Genomic DNA, 18392 nt, shown 5'->3' with positions numbered 1-18392 from the left:
TCAAGCTGGTTTACGGCAGGAACCCGACGACTGTCGACACCATGCTGCCGCACATCACCGACGAAGAGGATCTTGACATCACCACTTATCTCCAGCGTGCCGAGGACGCCCGACAGCTAGCCCGCCTACGGATCCAGAACCAGCAGAGGAATGACAGCCGACACTACAACCTTCAATGACGCAACGTGAAGTACCAGCACGGTGACCACGTTTGGGTTTGGACCTCAATACGCCGACAAGGACTTAGCGAGAAGTTTTTACGCCGTTATTTCGGACCCTACAAGAAAATCCTACGCATTGGCGCGCTCGAATATGAGGTCATACCCGACAGTATTTCACTATCACAGCGGCACCGCTCACGACCTGAAATAGTCCATGTTGTGCACCGCCGTTCTACCAGCGCCAGTGAACTTCGAAACTTTGCGTAACTGACCTTTGGACTTTCTTCTTTCTTTTTTTACTGTGTTAGCTTGGACTTTGTTTCTTTGCGTTGGTTTGTTACTTTTGTTTAATAAGTGTCTATTTGCGTATCGCTCTTTTATGTTTGTTCTGTGGAGAAGAGGTTATGGAAAATTTAGTACTTTGTTATATCGAGAATTTAATTATGTTGGGGTTTGTTATATCGAGGTTTAACTGTATAACGAAATTTCATTGCTGCGGGCGCAAATGGTCAGATGGTTGAATTACACACAGTTGCTTGTGAATGCACCTTTCGAATTGTGTGCCAAGCAATAGAGAATGGCCAATGAAGCGGAGCAGCATCTGATAAACATGATTAGTGGTACTAGTACTGAGTGCAAGACCCTCTTGCCGTTATGTTTGTTTTGTTTTGCGTACAAATGCAATGAGATTCAATTGCGTGACTTTTGCTGTGGGTACGAGGGGAAGCATTGGAGGAGGGTGAGCCGAGAAAGGTGGTAGCTTGATGTGTACACTTATCTTCCCGCCCATGCAATTGTGAGAGCACGCAGTAAGGTAATTAAGTGCGTGCTGGGGTCAGCTGGCAAGTGTGCATCCTCCTACTCCAGCTGTGCATGGCAGTCGACATGGATGAGTGGACCGTATGCCCTGCTTGGAGGTAATCTGTGGCGAGTGCAAAGATTGGGTTAGCCGAGGTGACTGGTCACATCATGTGCGTTGTCCTCCCATGCATGTAGTGCTGGTAGTCACGTAATCTCAAGTTTCAGAAATGCGTTCAAGTGAGAGGCTGGCAAAGTGTTCAGTTCCCTCTGCCTGCACTCTTTATTACCCCAGTATTGTGGCAGCAAGCATAACGGGTCATTAAGTGAGATCGGTTCAAGTTTGTCTGTGTGTGCATGACACCATGCTTGTTAATTTAATTAGTAAGCAAATGTTTACTGCAATTCATATGGCCAGTAAGACGACTGACCTTTCAGTAGTTTTTTTAATAATGTGCTATCACTATCTATGCTTCACCTTTTTGGTTTCTAGGTATGTCCTCTAAAAATTTCTATATATGTCCTGTCTTTTTATTAACACACACTGTTTCTCGACTACTGGATTCTGGATCGTTATTTGTCTCCTGACTCTTCACCCACTGTTTCGTTTCATCAGAACAAATGTGCAACATGCTCTCTTTGTATGTGTGGTTATTTCAGATGACAGTAACTCTTTCACACACACACACACACACACACACACACACACACTGGCATTTATCAGCTGGAGATTTCTCCAACAAAGTTCTACTCTCAAAATTGAGGTGTTAGGTCAGTTCATTACTTGAGAAGTGATGCAAAATTTTTTTTTTCTTGCTTTAGCATGTTGTCAGCAGCAAATATAAGTGTATAGCATGGTTGCATAAGAGCTTGCATGACTCAACTTGCTTTGTGCCGCCTACAAACAAGCAAGTGTCCAAACAGCAGCTAGGACAAGTGTTTTACCATGGCACACCTAAGGCTTTTGCCTGGCGGTGCAGGTCCCCCTGGGATGCCCCCACCATTCCCTCCACCACCTGGCATGCGGCCACCGCCTCCACCACCGCCGCAGTTTGGGCAAAGACCACCGCCGCCGCCGCCGCCAGCATTTGGTAAGTGGCTGCTGTCTAGTGCTGTCGCAGATGTATTCCTCGCAGCATACTGCGTCTTGTATGCATCTCGTGATTCATCCAGCGGCAAATTCTAGTAATTGGCCAGCTACACTGAATTCATTCCAACTTCCAGTGGATTGTGTTCTCATACATCTGAAACAACCAGCAAGTAGTGCACTCAAATCCCTTGCAATAAATCCTACATTCCTGGCCAGTGACTTGCAAGAGTTAAAGGGACACATAAAAAGAAATACTAAATAAATTCAGGCTAATAAAGTATTCTTTAAAAACTATTTTTGTTCATTCCATGATGACAGGTTGGTCTTTGGAAAAAAAAAATGAAGGTCTGTTTAAATTTTGCACTGAACACTCGGCAATGGTATGGTGTTGGCTCAGTGATAGTTCTCAAACTATCCATGTTAAATTTTTCACTGCCTTATTTATTTATTCGTATATACTGCAGCCCTAGACAGCTATTGCAGGAGTGGGCACAAGGTGGAAAAATGAAGGTGCCAGAAAAAAAAAAGAACCCAATAATTGATGCTAACAGATAAGAGTCGTAAAATACTGTAAGAGGAGCAAAACGGAAGCATGCGACCGTGTAATCAATTCTGCAGGGAACCTTTCCAAAGGAAGGTAACGAATATATCCAGACAACAAGGTGTCTACCAACTGGGAAAACTGGGAATTGTCAGGGATCTTGAATAGTCTGGAAATACTCAGGAAAGACTCGGGGAATTTGTGCTTCTATCAGGGAAAATTATCTGTAAATTTGTTGAAAGGGAACGAAAGTTGCGGTAGCGCTCGTTCGAGTAACGGACAGCAATCATAACGAATCGTCTTTGATGGCCTTTCGTCACCTGGAGGAGTTGCCAGTGTACAGTCAACGACCGACTTTCCGGATGCCCGATAATTGGGACGGTTTCGCGGCACCACCACATACCCCACAGAATCACTGTATCAGAAGGTCTAAAATTTCGCACGCAAGAACCCTTCGCTGTCCGATTATGCGGATTTTTTGCCATGCCCGTAGGTCCGAAACGGGATTAATCAAAGCCACCACCGCTGCAGTTTTGATTACCTCGAACCAGTGCTCTCGCATGCAGATCCGCTGGAAGCCATAGCCACCAATGCGGTAATGTTAGGCCTAACTGCTTAGATGTTCACTGTTAAGCTTCTTGTTGTTGGGCGCCGTATTTTTCATTAAAAGAATTTGCCGCTGTCAGCAATGGCATTGACTCCACTTTTGTGGTCCTCGCGATTGGCTTTGAAGCTCGGAAAGCACTGTGCATTGCATAACGCCGGTTCCCAAAAGTCAGCTTCGCCTCTGTACAGAAATGTTACTTATGGTATCTTCGACTGGTCGTCTCCATCCCCTGAAGCAGAGTCGGGAATATCCGGCGTTCCCCAAGCTCAGAGGTAGAGTACAAGTGCGTGAGCCGAACGTGCGACTCGCTCTTGGAGCAGGAAATGGCAGATGCGAAACCACGTGACTACGACCGACGTCCAATGTTTCACCTATCCACAGCTCCCGGCGCTGCCGGGAAAACCGGCGGACGCGCCAACAGGACGAGCGTTCGTCGAGACGCCAGCATGCAGTCACAGAACATGCAGTGACCTAGGTTACGGTGGGCTGTCAGCAACAGCAGCGACGGGGCGCTGCGATGATGTTTCCATCTCGACAACTGCTCCGACAACAGGGCTCGGAGCGCCTCAGAGCATTCGAAGATGGAGGAGAGAGAGTAAATGTTTATTGTAGTAGAGGTTGTTTGGTTAGGGTGGGTGGAGCCCCTCTTCCAGGGCCCCACTGGTAACAGCAGCTCACCGGGCCTGTTCAAGGGTCGCCATCGAAGATAGAGAGCAATCTAGAAGAACCAGCCGAACGCAGGGCGCGCACCCTCTTTCAACCAGCCGAAGACAACACCACCCGCGAGAGCGCAGAGTGCTCAGAAACGACCAGCATCGACCAGCCGAAGATGGCATTAGTGAGGCGTACACAAAAGTATTGTGATGAAGCATAATAAGCGTGAGAAGGGGCATTTGCCACGGGACACAGTATGTATTCCTTAATTATACATACGTGCACCCGGTATCTCCTATCACAGTACGAGCACCAGTATGCCTAATAAGTGTACCAACATTCCTTCAGAGCTTTTTCGAATATGCCTGTGGTGGTTTGAGCCCTTAAGGGCAGTAAAATACATACATTCATTTTTCCAAATGGCCGATTTTTCGGACGTTTTTGCGGCCCCTAGGGTCCAAGATGTTTCAAATGGTCCTTGGGGCAAATGCGTGGCGGAAGGACGATGAGAACAGAAAGGACCTAGGCATTGAGGAATGAACGGGAAAGGAAGCGTGTTGCGGCTGCTTTGAAGGAGCTTGAGCTCAAAAAACAAAGTTTTGGCTGACGCCAAGGTGCAGCTGTCCCTCATACAAACCAAAATAAAATCTTTAAAGCAGTGAAACACAACACTGAGGCGTCGTACGCGGGCTGAGAGTGTGCCAGGAGAGGTGAGGTTGACTTATGAGCTGCTGCGAGAGAATCTCAATTTTAACAAAGTTCGGGCCTCATACCATTGAGCTTGCTATCAGTTGATAGAAATAGCTCATGTTCTAAAATACTTGCGTCTATATGCATCTCCTTTTTATTCGTATTTGAGAATGTCCGACTTGATTTGCAATTTTTTTCGAAGGCATTTTATTTGCTGTGCGTTTTAGTAACCCCTGCCTTCTATTCTCTCTTTGAATAAAATAAACACTACTCCTTAGTATTCAAACTGAATTAAGTCATTTCCTTTTTTTTTTTCACGTGCTTACTAGAGAGTGTCAGCATCGGGCGACATGGTTTCCCGTCTGGACATAAAACATAGTTCTGCGTCGCTCAGGAAACTTGCAAAGGCACTCAGGGAAAACCTGGAAAACTCGGGGTATTTGGAAAGGTCAACTTGGTAGACACTCTGACTAACATGTCGGCACTTGTAGTCTCTACATGCCCGCTGGAAAAATTTTCCCAGTTGATGTTAAGTAAGTTGAAGTCGCCGGCCATTATTACCATATTTGCTCGCATAATGATCGCACTTTTTTGTCAGCAAAAATTGACGCAAATTCAGGGGTGCAATCATTACGCAGGTTAAGTTTCCCGTGGAAAGGAAAACATGTTTTTTTTGTCCCACGTTTGCTGCGGGATGCAGATGCGGGACACCAAAACAAAAATGGCTGCCGGCGGAGCAAGCCGAATGCGATTTTTTTTTTTCATCTCCTGAGTACATCACGTGCATTGAAACAGTTTCTTCTGTATCAGTAATGAATAATATCGTTAATATCGGCAAGTTTGCGGCAATAACATAGCCATGTCCACTTTGAGGGGGCAGAAACAGATGGGCGCGCTTAGCTGCCAGTGACATAGAAACACATGGCGGGCATGCTGCAGAAACTGCGGCATCTGTCTTCACTACTATACTAATACTGCACATTTGCACTAAGGGTGGGTGAATATCTTAGCTGTGTTACAAGCGTTGGTGTATGAATAAGGTACACTTTTAACGTATCAGTGTAAACGTGGCTACTATCGTTGCCGCTCGCGATTTGTTGCATGCCTTTTTTTTGTTGTTGTTGTTCACTAAAACCATTATGAAACCATTATGAATTGCGGTATGTGATCCCCGCATTGGGCCGGCATTGAGGAGCACTCATAGTGACAAAGTTCGCTACCGCATCAGCCAGGTCGGCCCATCCCCGTTGTGCTCAGTGCTCCTTTTGGGCTGAAAATTAACTGAAACGCTCGTTTGGGTGGCATCGAGCTCAAGAGGCTCCCAGGCGCACACAAGATTTGGCACTGCACTGATTCTAGACCGAATATACTGAATATTCAAAAAACCAAACAGTAGATATTCGATTTCAGAATCGGATTGTTTTAAAAGTTCACTATTTGTTCCGATTCGATGATGTTCTAGTATTCGCACAGCCCTAGTAGAAATTGCTTTTATGTGTGATAGGTTGCAAAGTAGGCACGTTGTGTAATGCTGATTTTGTTGTCCTTTCGTTGCTTTGCTCCAGTGGAGTTGGTCTGAAGCATACGAGTGTAAGTTGTTAAGCTACTACAGCAGGGGCTTCGTTGTCTGCTGTGCAGGCATGCCACACGGTCCTCCAGGACACCCTCCCGGCCCCCCTGGGGCACGGCCCCCTTGGCCCCATGGTCCCCCGCCCCCTGGTCCCCCCGGTGCACCGCCACCACCTCCGCCGCCACCCCCATCGAGCCATGGAGGACCAATGCCACCCCCGCCACCGCCAATGCCTTCTGGTCCACCACCGCCCCCACCACCGCCTGCCAGCTCATGAGGCTACATAGCTAAAACTGGGATGGCTTTGCTTTTGTGCACATAATAAATGGTGTGGGGCCCTGATGTTCATAGTGTGTTTTTATGTTTTCATATTTGTAAAAATATGCATTGAAAGGTTTTGAAGTAAATTTGGTTGCCCGGAGTGGTCACAGCAGTAAGAGGGAAATGTGGTGTTTTTGTACGTGTAACCTTACGCCAAAAACACACTAAGTTTACCAGTAGAGTCTGAGTGGAAGTTACATGGCACATTTGGCCCTAAGAGGTCCCTTAAGTGGTTTTTGTCAAACACCTACTCACACAGGGTATCTAAGTCGGTGCGCTGAGAAGAAATATAGATGCACAAAGTCGATTCTAGATTTTAGGGATGCCAGGTGCACACAGAAGAAGATACCGTATTTACATGATTGTAAGCCAACTCGAATGTAAGTCGACCCCCCCGTATTGCTTGACAGAAAAAAAAAAGAAAAAGGAGAGCATACCCGAGGGTGCATTTGATAACGAAAATTTATTAGTAGCTGACATGGTCACTGGACTACTCGTCTTCACTTGCACCGCCATCGTCATCGTTGCTACGGTCCCATAGCGCGTCATTGTCCCGCGAAATTCCACATTTGGCAAACGACCGCACCACGACACCTTGTGGAACAGCAGCCCACGCCAAATGCACCCAACCACACCCAGCCCTCAGAGAGGCTCGCTCTTTTGACAGGTCCGGTTGGCGTAATTTCGCGGTTTTCTACCGCCAGCCACGTGTACTCACAGCGGAGCAGGTCCTTAAAAGGCGAAGATCCGGGCTTGTGTCATGACCATGTCGCACTTCACTGGCAGGGACCGATCGCACATTTCAACGACGTACGCCGCAAGCTTAGCCTACAGCTCCAGAAAGCATCCAGTCTTTGGCACGTGGGAAATTCCTCACTGGCCGTCACAGGTGAAAATTTCGCTTCGCTGCAATTGCCACTCTTGCACCACCCGTTCAGAAACATCAAACTTGCGGCCCGCTGCGCAGCGATTTGTTTCTTCGGCGTAAAGGATGGCAGCCCTGTTGAACGCTGCTGTGAACGAGTGCCAAATGATTAGTGGGCCTGGAGCACTCATGACGACTGTGGAAGCATAGAAGGAGCACGTAGCTGGCAGTCAGGTGGAACGCGTCAAACCAATACCTTTCATCAAACTATAGAGAAAGCTAAATGCAACAGAGAAAGAGAAACCCGCGAGCGGTGTCTGCTCTTCCATGAACTACCGATACTTCTCGCAAGCGCCGCCGTTCTGAGGTTAGCGCCGTAAATGGAACAGCAGCGCTTCCATCAACGATCGACACACCCTCATGAGTGTTGTGTGCGCTGTAAGACTCTCAAAAATGTTGAAAAACCCTTCCGAAAAGCGAACAAACACGCGGGATAGCGAAAAGCTACGGGTAGGGCCATAGAGCAAACATAAAATTGTAACTACGTTGTAGCTCCTGTTGGTCTCGCTTTTTTGGCGGTGCTTTGTTTTGGTTTCGATTGTAAGTCGACCCCCCACTTCATATTGCGCGGGATGTCTCTGGCCCAACTTTGCCCATTTGAGGATCACTCTGTAGCTCCGATTTCAGTAGACGACAATTCAGCCGATCCTCCTCTACCATCGCAGTCGGCAACTTGTACCATCGCCAACTTACAGAAAATGATTGCACCCAACATGCCGTTCGAGCACGCTCATGCGCTCTACCGCGTTCTGATTTCCTACCAAGATATTTTTTACTTTAACGATTGTCCTTTGGCCCAAACAACAGCTGTTAAACATCGCATTAAGGTGGGGGTACTACGGCAGCCATCTTTGCGAGTAGTTCATATTCCCCCACCAAGCGACGCCACCGAGTCATGACTGAAGGGATGCTCTTTGCCGATGCAGCACAGCGTTCGCTCGGAGCAGGACGTGCCTGCGCCTGCATGTATAGGAAGTTGCTCGAACGTTGTCGATGCTTCCATTCGTTGTTTGTTGTCACCGACGCTTATGAAATCTGATTGTATGAGCGACGCGAATTGTCTAGTACTTACTGGAAGACACCCAGGAAGCAGGGATTACTGTGGAACCTTCGATTACTCATGTATAAAATCCGACGCGTTTCGCCGCTGATCAGATTTCGACGATCGCCGACTGTTTGCCGATATCGTTGTGCTTAGAGTACAACTTGCTTTTGTGGGCACAGGATCGCCCAATAAAGTCCGTTTCGTCAGTCACAGTTTTGCAACTGTTTTCTTCACCGTCACTACTACATGGAATACAACTGAACAATAATATGACAAAATCCTTCACACCATGAAGCTCACTGCAGGTTGCCTTTGCAGCGCCACTTGATTAGTGTCTATTTAGGAATCTCAGTAGCGCGAAGGAACACGACACAAAAGAAAAGCAGGATAGTCTGTCGACCTCAGTGTCTGCGCGACAATGAGACATTTCCGGAAAGACGAATGCGTCTGTGTCGGGTTCTTTTTCTCCTTTCCCTGTATTTGCGACCGTCCGCCTGGCCGTCCTGACGCACTTACCACGTGTAGATGACAAGGCGTGGATTTTATTCGTGGTTGTGAGAAGAAAAGGCTGAGGGAAATTTTGCTGGCCTGACAATCCGGATGGCTGACAGCTGAACGTTGGCCAGCAGGAGCATAGGGTAAATAGTAGGGAGGAGGGAAAGTGATAACTCAGCGCACTCTCGCATCGCGTGGCCAGCTCTGTTTTGTTTCGCGTGACATGCAGGCCGTGGACAAAAGCGTGCACGTGGGCTTTTGTCTGCCGAGAGGATGCTGTTCTCGTACACGTCGAAAATTTGAAGGTATCTCGTCAAAAAGGCGCATTCTTGTAGACCAAATTTCGCTATTACTGCGTTCTTCTATTTTTTTATTTGAAGGCTTTGCTAAAGCAGGCACTTGTCTTCTTTATTGATATGTGATGTATGTAATGTTTTCCCTCTATTACATTCCTAGCTTACTTCAAGGTCATAAAAAACTCGCTACAATAGATTGAGGTACAGAAAAGCAAAGATAACGGAAGCACGCAACGATGTTATTTATCACACTTTCTCGGCACGTATGGTATTGTGCAAAACAACACATGAACGAGACACTCTAGCTAATAAGGCTGTATATCGGATCCAGTCATTATTTACATGTTTCGGGGGGGGGGGGGGGGGGGGGGTATGAGCTAGCGAGAAGAAACACAAATAGACGGGGCATTCGCAATACAGCTGGACACGAGGCTCCCTTTTCATATTTCTCGTCCGTTGATTTCGGGACCCTCGTCTGCATATTGTGTGTACTAAACTGATGTTTTATTATGTATTCATCATTATCAACATATGAGCTGATCCTTTTTGTGCGCTTCGTCACATGTTCTCTCCTTGACGTTACTTATGACAATGCAATATGCAAAACTTTTTGCAATAAATTCGAGCTCGACTTTTAGTGAAGTGTTAGAATAGTATATTGAATGGCGAAATTGCACATCAGGTTTGAATAGCCTGCCAAAAGATGTCATAATCGATAAATACGATCTCCGCGGCGTTCGTTTTTCGAAATGGTCGACTGTTGGTGAGTTTTCCTTTGAAGGTAGGGCGTTTTAGGGCCGCCAACTCCCATATATTTGCAAATCGTCTGTTAGGTTTGTTTGTAGTCACAAATCAAATCGTAGGGCGTGTGCGATCCTCACTTCAGCAGTGCCTACTCAGGTCAATTTTATACCGAAACACTACCAGGGTGCACATGCGCAAATGACAAAAAAGAACGTATCGATTAGAAACGTGCGTCAAAATAGGCAGGGCCTCATTATCTAAAACACGTCACCTAGAAGACAGAGTGGAACCTTTGACAGCATTTTTAAAATTTTCTTTCTCCCTCTTCGGGAACTAGACCTTGAGGTCAGCTATTACAGTTTACGTATCCAAACGAAGGACAAAGGAAAGAGCGTACGTACAACAAAAAAAAACCATGGTACACAGCACACTTTCATCACGTACATTAATATAAAGCTAGGTCGCTTAGCGGTGTTCTTGCCCAATTTCAGATAAGCAGGCATGAAACAAGCCATCGGCGCCACAGTCTTGTTGTGAAATATGCGCGTATCATGTTCTACTAACATGTGCTTCCTTTGTCATGTCAACCAGGGTTCACGATGCTTCAAACAAGGGTAATTTTGCAGATCGCCGCCATCAAAATGCGGCCGGTACGCCCTAATGTAGAACCAGTGACCTTGACTTCAGCAGCTGACACGTGCGTCACACGGGTCGATAATATTTTTCTAAAAAAAATATGGTGGAGAAATTCTGTTGGACACATGTTCAAGTATCATCGCACTGAGCGCGTCTCTGGCTTGGATACGCCAGTTTGTGCTGCTGAAAGGTGGCAGCCGTACCATTGCTAATTTCTGAAACCTCTCATGAAAAGCATTCCCGCGCTGGTCATAATTCATCCCTGTCGAGAACCATTTTGTCGAGGCTGTCGGCCCTTTCACCATAATCGCGCGAGCCGTGACCGAGGCGTGTCGCGGAGTGAACAGCCGATCACAACATCCCGTCCACCGGCTCGAAAAGGGGCAGCTCATCGGTGCCCATTGAAGAGGCCTTGGCCGCTCAGCAGGTGCAGCTCCGGCTCGAAGTCCCAGGCTCGCCAGGAGGACCGAAAGGTCAATCACAACAATGCGTTATCCTTTATACTGTGCTAGTCTTATCCACCGCTCACGTCCGGCTGATCCCGTTGATAACGTGAGCGGACTGCATACTCGGGTCGATTTTATACTGAAACACTGCCAGGGCGCACGTGTGCCAATGACAAAAAAGAGCCTATCCATTAGAAACGTGCGTCAAAATAGGGAGGACCCATTATCTAAAACACGACACGTAGGAAAGACAGAGTGGAACCTTTGACGGCATTTTTTTTTCTTTTCTATTCTTCAAAAGACTAGTCACTACACAGAGCGTTACAAGTCGTCTGTTCACGAACACTGATAAAAGCAATAAAAAACAGCGCTAAACAACAGGACGACTGAAGGGACACAGACAACAGCGCTGACTAACAACCAAAGTGCCTTTATTCTTTCAGTCAGCATATATATACTCCGCCGCTGTCTCAAACCACAGAATCAACAGAATTAGGCATGCGCAGGGAGGATTGCAATGCGATAGGAAGGCAATCTGCTTCGGAAGGAGAGAAATAGAGGGAAGGCTTTCACATGCTTCGCCGCTAACATGAATGTGGAAAGCTTCAGAAATAAGGCGTGCGCGGTCATCGAGGTAGTTTGACAGGTAGGTCACATCTTTGAAAGACGGCTTGCAGCCGCATTCATTACAATGCAATGATAACTGACTATCTTTAGCTCGTTTTTAAACTTTGAGTGCTCGCGCATGCGGTCATTGATGCACCGCCCCGTTTGGCTGATATAAAAGCGCTTGCATGAAAGGGGAATCTTATACACGTAATCTTATCTCGTAATCATGAACCAACCAGCCCAAATGCATACTCTTCTACTGATAAAAATGTGGGCTATGGTAGGACCAGCTCCTCAACACAGAGCTGACGCACCGGCAAGCCTACGAGTCGAGGTCGCGGCGAGTGTCGGAGAGGCTACTGTGCTTTGTCAGCTTGCTCTTCGTTGCAGCTTCCTTGATTTTTCGCTGCGCTTCAATGGCTCGCTCATTCCACTGTGGTCTGCGGATGGGCATGCTGCGTGTAATGCGAGGATCTACAATTTCAGGAAGAAGGCAGTCTCTGTAAAATCTGATGAGGAAAGGAAGCATTTTCAATTTCCAAAAGCTTTCTTCCCTTTCAACCCGCTGTATGTGAATTCCTTTTGATGTGTAGACAACAAAGTGACAGAAACTTCTCTTGGTGATATTTAGCTGGCCTTGAACCTGATAGTAGTATCTATGAGAATTGCTTAGTGCGGGTGGTTCGAGGATTTGGCTCCTCTGGTTGAATTTCTTAGCAGCATCACATGGTTCCATCTCCTTCGCTGTGAATGGACACTTGACCTCCAAGATACCGTCGCTCCCAACTAATCCATAGGGAGATGCTGCCAAGAAACCGTACTCTTGATCAACAAATAACCCACATGGTTGCACGCGAGTTCCCGTCTCTTCTTCGTACAACCGCACTGCGACTTGTTCTTGCTGCTTACCATGCTCAAGAGCGGCACTAGTGAAGCTATTTTTGTAAAGTAGGCTTTTCACGTGTGCGTCACACGGCGTCGACTCTCTTCTTCTACACACAGCGTAAAAATTGGATGCAGTTAGACGCATTTGCCTTTCTACATGCCACGTGCAATTGTCTGCTTGACCTCTGGTGTGCTCCTCAATCTCAATCCTTCGTTTTTTGTCCACCTGCAGGCTTTTCAATATATTTGCTTCTTTTTCCGAGAATTGTTCAAGCGGCATATCGGGTTTCTGACAGTTGGGGCCGTAATGGGACCTTGAGTCTTTCATCTTGGATTCCTTGCGCCGACGCTGCAGGTGGCCATTTTCCTCAAATAGTTTTCGCCTCAGAGACTCTTTGCTAGCCTTCTGACAGAATTTTTTGTTTGCGTAGCGCTTCAAGATGGCTGCAGGACTCTTGCAGGTGACCGCCTTGGTTGTAGCGCAATGCCAGTGGGGCCCCAGCTGAAAGCTGAGCCCAGCTCCATAACATCGGTGTTCATACGAGCCTTTCTGACACCTGTTTATCTGCTTTCCTCCAGATAATTTGGCTACCAGTGACATTACTGCCTCGGCAAGGTTACTGGTGTCGTTCGTGACAAGACGGCCAGCTTTTTCCGCAGTTATGTTGGCGGCGGTCACTATTTTCAGCTGGAGGACTTTAGGCATATTCTCATAAACGTTGTCGCCTTTGGTGCCATCACAAAAATAGCTCTTGCATTTGTCGTGGCACCCAAACACATGTTTTGGACCATTTATGAGGTCGGCAGCTAGCTCTAAGGCGAGTTCTGCTTTCTGTGCATCTTTTTCTTCTGCAGTGCCCTGCACATCCCGCAGAATGTTAGCATAATGCTTGATAGCCTTCCGTGCGCCATTCTTTATGCGCTTAATTCTGGGACCACTTAGGTAGGCTGAACTTCCTTTCGTTTCTTTAGCAATAGCGTAGAGGCGAGTGGTGTAGCATTTCACTACATGGTTCGCGCACTCCCTCTTCTTTACAAAACGGCCATATTCCACCTTTGTAAGGATCTGATGCAAGACTGAAGAATCGCCGTCCCCTATGAACCTCCGATATTCGACACCATGCATTTCGACGCTCCTCTGGAAGCCTTCAACAATAATATCGGACTCCATTGCACCTGAGCTTTCGTTCCAATTCTTATAGCACAGATGCTCCTTTTTCTCCTTGCCCGTCCTGGCGTAGTGTTCACATGTGCTGCACAGTTTGTTTCTCACTCCTAAGTATAGGAGCTTTTTAGTAAGCTTTCCTATAATAACAGCCACACCAGAATTGGCGGAATACCGGTGTCCGTGACTGCGATGCGACCAACCACCATCGACAATCACTGTGATGTGGGGGGTTACGCCATCTTCACAAAAATCCCCGGCTTCTTCTGCGAGTGTTTTCTCTTCCTTGCCTGCTTTTATCATCTGGTCCAGAAGAACGGCTTTCCAGCACTGAAACAAAGTAAAATTGCACCAGACTATGAGCTCAAAACATTTCACAATGCCGGCGTTACACTTCGTAACGTGACCCCTGCGTGCATGGATAAACATATCAACTGCAGGTTTGCTGCCATAGTGGCAATCCTGTAATTGCGCCAGGAACATTTAGATTCAACGATTAAAGATCGAATGGGGGGATGTGCACTATGCCGTATCTTTAAATGCTTCGCACAGCTGCAACGTAATGTTAGTTCTTCTAACAACTGCACTCCAAATCCGCATAAAAACAGAAACGTGTGTGTAAATAACTTTACCTTTCCAAGAGATTCCTCTCAACGTAGAAAAACCCCTTTGCTCATAACGGGAACTTCAATGATTGACATCGCTTCCTCGAACTGCGAGTGGCCAGATCCGATGCTCATAAAAGCCCACACGGCAGCATCGTTGATCCCTAATGTTGTCTTGTCGGTGAGGGACGTTGGTTCTGGGACGGGGTCGGTCGTCAACTTCTTGATTTCAGTGCAGGAAAACATAAGCTCTGACCACAGCCCCACTCTGCGTTCCTTCACAAATACAAAGCAACCAGTCGACTTGGGGCACATGTGGTTGTCGAGACTCCGAACAGCATCTACAAAATGACTCAGTGACACGATTCGCCTCCCGGAGATGTTCGGCTCCTCTGGCTGAGTTGACGCGAAGCTTGACTCAATACTCAGGTCCGGCAGAGGCTCTTCACCGATGCCAAAACTATCCCAGTACTCGACCGTTGTGCCATCGTCTATGGTAGTGCCATTGTCTTCCAAGGACGGAGTGCAGGCTGCACTTCGCTGTTGCTCACTGCTCTCCTGCGATCCTTCCTTCCTGAAAAAATGAAACAGTACTCTTCTTACTTCATCATTTCGTCTGGATAATTCAATCAACACTTGACAAAATTCTTGTTCTGCCCCTGATATGTGCGGTATATGCACTTGCACCAGATGCACAAATATGGTGTCGACAACGCTGCCATAGCTGATGTAAACCGGCTGCATATGATACAAAGCCCGAAACAACCAGACAATAGGAGGCACCTCATAGCCCGTCAAAGCTCACTGCCTTACCATGTATGCTAAAAGCCTACCGCCACAAATGAGCCGGTCATCGCCAGAATTACAAGATAAGGCTTTCACCACGGCCTTTTTATGTCGTGTTGCTCACCTTCCTTCACGACGATTATGTCTAAACTAAAGAATCAGCTCTCCAACGCAAATGGAAAAAACACTTTTTTGGAATTGCTGATTTGCTTTGATTTATCGAATGTCCCCTTCTATGGTAGTTACAAACCCCGGTAACGGAAAGGGTCTTACCTCGAGTGGTGTGAAAACGCAGTTGCTGCCCGCGCTCGGCGAGATGCTGCGACGGCTCTTTTCCTTTTTCGTGAAGCACTCTCCTTGCGATTTCCCATGACTTGGACAAATTCTGTCTGTGCTAGGTTCTCTCACGGGCAACCACTACGCACGCTCGACAAAATAAAAATGCCTACCAGGGCCGGTATTTTGTAGCAGTGCGTCATGCTAATCTATGCTAGTCCCCTGCTAACAGCCGGCTGATCCCTAAGGACTGCTAGATATGGGGCCTTTTTCTGGCATCCTTCGAGTTCACCAGATCACATCAAACTACGTTCCCGAGGCGCAACACGTCCAAACAAGTTGGCGTCCCCCACCTCGTGCGCCGCACGTAGAGCTATTGTCCTGCTGCTTGACTCCTCCCAAAAATGTAGCTGAAGCCTGGCACGATTCCAGGTAACCTGTGTCCCGAGCAAAGCTGATTTGCAGCTCTGAAAGTTCGCTCTAAAACAACCTGTCTTCCCAAGCTGAGCGCTTGCAACCCGGAGGGGACGACGGCTGTAAATCACCGTGAAGCCCTCGGAACCCCCATCCGCCTATTGTGAGTGTGCTTGCAAGCCGCGAGGCAACACCAGTGGCAAGTCACCGTGAAGTCCTCGGAACCCCCATCTGCCTATTGTGAGTGTGCTTGCAAGCCGCGAGGCAACACCAGTGGCAAGTCACCCTTTCTACGGAAGAGCCCTTGGAGCAATCCCCCCCCCCCCCCTCCCGCCGTATATGACTGAACTCGCATGGGCGCCTACCATTTCAGGAAAATGGCGACACCTGAGCGGGCTCGACGATTCGCCGAAAAGGACGTGACCTCGAGGCACCGAAGGGGAGACAGGGAGCCGAGAGAAGCATTCCTTCATTCAACCCTTTCGGGCTTCTTGCCATGGGCCGCAGCGTCCGATCTACTGTCGGCTTACTTCATGTGTTTACTGTAAATAATGTAAATAAATCTCCAGTTTTCATCTCAAGGTCCTCCTCAACGTCGGCCAACTCCCGCACTCAACGGCAAGATCCAATAACTGGGAGAGAGCGGTGTAAGATTGTCCTCCAGATCCAACACCGCTGACCAAGCACGAAAAGCACGAAAATGCATTATCATCGGAAAGGCTTCGCTACAAAATACTGGCCCAGACTAAAGGGTGACAACACGTGGTGTGGATGAGGTGTAATTCGTTCTCTACAGTCTCGTCTTACTGCGCGTTGAGTACTACAACATGCGTGCTTTTCTGTAGTTCATACAATCAGATTACATAAGCGCCGGTGACAACAGACAACGGATAAAGCATCGATAACGTTCGAGAAACTTCCGATACATGCAGGCGCGTCCTGCGTTCAGTGAAAAGCGGTCACAGGTGTACACATGTCAATACAACTCCATTCCAATGCGTTGTGTCAGCCAAAGAAAAAAGAGACGGGAAAGATTCCTTTATTGTGTTACCGTAATCGCACCACCTACAAAGTCGACAACTGAACAAAAGTTTCACGGAGGAATTTTAGCGCACCATAGGCGAGGCCTCCTCCCTTCTTCGGCCACGCAAGCGGCTCTTATGCTTAGCTGGCACGTGCTTTCACCATGGTTGCTATGCACGTACTAGCCCAACAAAAGCAGGAAACAAGAGCATGTCTTGGGGCCTTGGCCATGCCTCTGGGAGTGGTTCTTCTACTCAGGACGATTGACAGGCATTGTGGGGAGCCCACTGCCGGAATCTTATAACGGTTCCCAATGCGAACCGGTTCGCCTTACCACTTACGTCACTAAATAGGCCACTCTCAAGCCTGAGGTGGAAGACAGGGAGTACACGACCAATAAACCAGAGGGTGCCGCCTCTGAAGTGTACGTCATCATATGACGAGGTAAGAATTGCGTAATGCTTCTTCTTGCTCAATAAATATGAACTATTATTTAAATATTGTCCTGAGAGCTTTCAATTGTCGTCGCATGTTGACATATTCTTTTATTGAGCATTAGGCAATATAATATTGCCGTTTCTTAATTTGTTCGTCGCCAAGCAATAATCCACGCGTTAAAAATTGTTTACAGTCGAATCAAAGGATCATCACCAACAGTTGAAGCCCCATCACCAACAGTTGTGCGAAAATTTTGAAAGCTGGTTCTTTATTGTATGATATCGTACGCACAGGGACATTTTCTTCGGGTCGTACGTCTCGCACCGACAAAGGGCGATGGCTGCTCGTCTTCTTCAGTTCGTCGCACAGCCATCGGATGGTTCCCTTTGACAGACGATAATGACGACGAAACTGCTCATCGGTCATCTCTGATAACGCGTCTAGCCCCTCCAGTCGTTGGCGGGTCGGGGAGAGCAACCTGAGGCAAAGAATGAGTAGCGCCACCATGTTTTCATGTGTGTGAAGTCGTACCTTAGAGATAATCAACGCGCGCGAGCGTGCACCACCCGCGAGTCTCCCAGGCGGCGCGGCCATGGTCGCAAGCAGACAGCCAAGCCACAGCAACGGAACCCAAAGCGGACTACCTCTTCGCCGGTTCCACTCAAGGCCGACTATGGGTTCGCTTTGAAAATTCTTGACTTATGCGTGACGTGTTCAAAATTTGCAGTACCGCCCGCTCTCTGACGGCCGCTGACGCAACCACTATTCTGACGAATCACGTGAGGGCAAGGGAACCGGCTCTCTTTCGGAACCGTTATAAGATTCTGCCCCAAGAATCGTTCGGCAGCAAAGTCTAAAACGTTCGTTCCTGAAGTTAAATGTTTTGGCCCGCCACGTTCGGAGAAACTGTGAACTTCCAGGCTCAGCACTTTTGTGGCTGTCGTATAGATGGCGCTAGGTGAAAATTTTGCATGCAAGTGCGAAAATAGTATAAATTTCTTGCTTTCTTTGCAGTTTGTCAGTGTTATTATAGCATATTACAATAAAAATGACCATAGCTGCTAATTTTTAAGATACGAGCCCTTAGATTATGGTACGGTTTGAACGTTGCGTCGACTTTATCGATGTTACCAGTGGCAAAAAAATAGTAAAATTCACGCGTCCCGTACAGC

At 47.5% G+C, this 18392-nt stretch overlaps 1 protein-coding gene and 1 long non-coding RNA gene across 2 annotated transcripts in view; one reads left to right on the top strand and one right to left on the bottom strand.

Annotated features, from left to right (window-relative positions):
• LOC135918446 (splicing factor 3B subunit 4-like) overlaps positions 1 to 6453 on the top strand; it is a 187264-nt gene extending 180811 nt beyond the window's left edge. The window contains exons 9-10 of the mRNA XM_070533498.1: positions 1940 to 2050; positions 6180 to 6453. Coding sequence (XP_070389599.1) covers positions 1940 to 2050; positions 6180 to 6388 — 320 coding nt within the window. The 3' untranslated portion in view covers positions 6389 to 6453. The remainder of the gene's footprint in view (positions 1 to 1939; positions 2051 to 6179) is intronic.
• Positions 6454 to 17460: 11007 nt separating this feature from the next.
• On the bottom strand, positions 17461 to 18063 carry LOC139055344 (uncharacterized). The gene is made up of 2 exons (XR_011511685.1): positions 17752 to 18063; positions 17461 to 17698 (listed from the first exon to the last, which is right to left on the bottom strand). It is a non-coding gene; the product is annotated as an uncharacterized lncRNA (long non-coding RNA).
• Positions 18064 to 18392: the final 329 nt, after the last annotated feature.

This window comes from Dermacentor albipictus, chromosome 2 (assembly GCF_038994185.2).
Source record: "Dermacentor albipictus isolate Rhodes 1998 colony chromosome 2, USDA_Dalb.pri_finalv2, whole genome shotgun sequence".
NCBI lineage: Eukaryota > Metazoa > Arthropoda > Arachnida > Ixodida > Ixodidae > Dermacentor > Dermacentor albipictus.
This window is presented reverse-complemented; position numbering and strand designations above follow the sequence as displayed.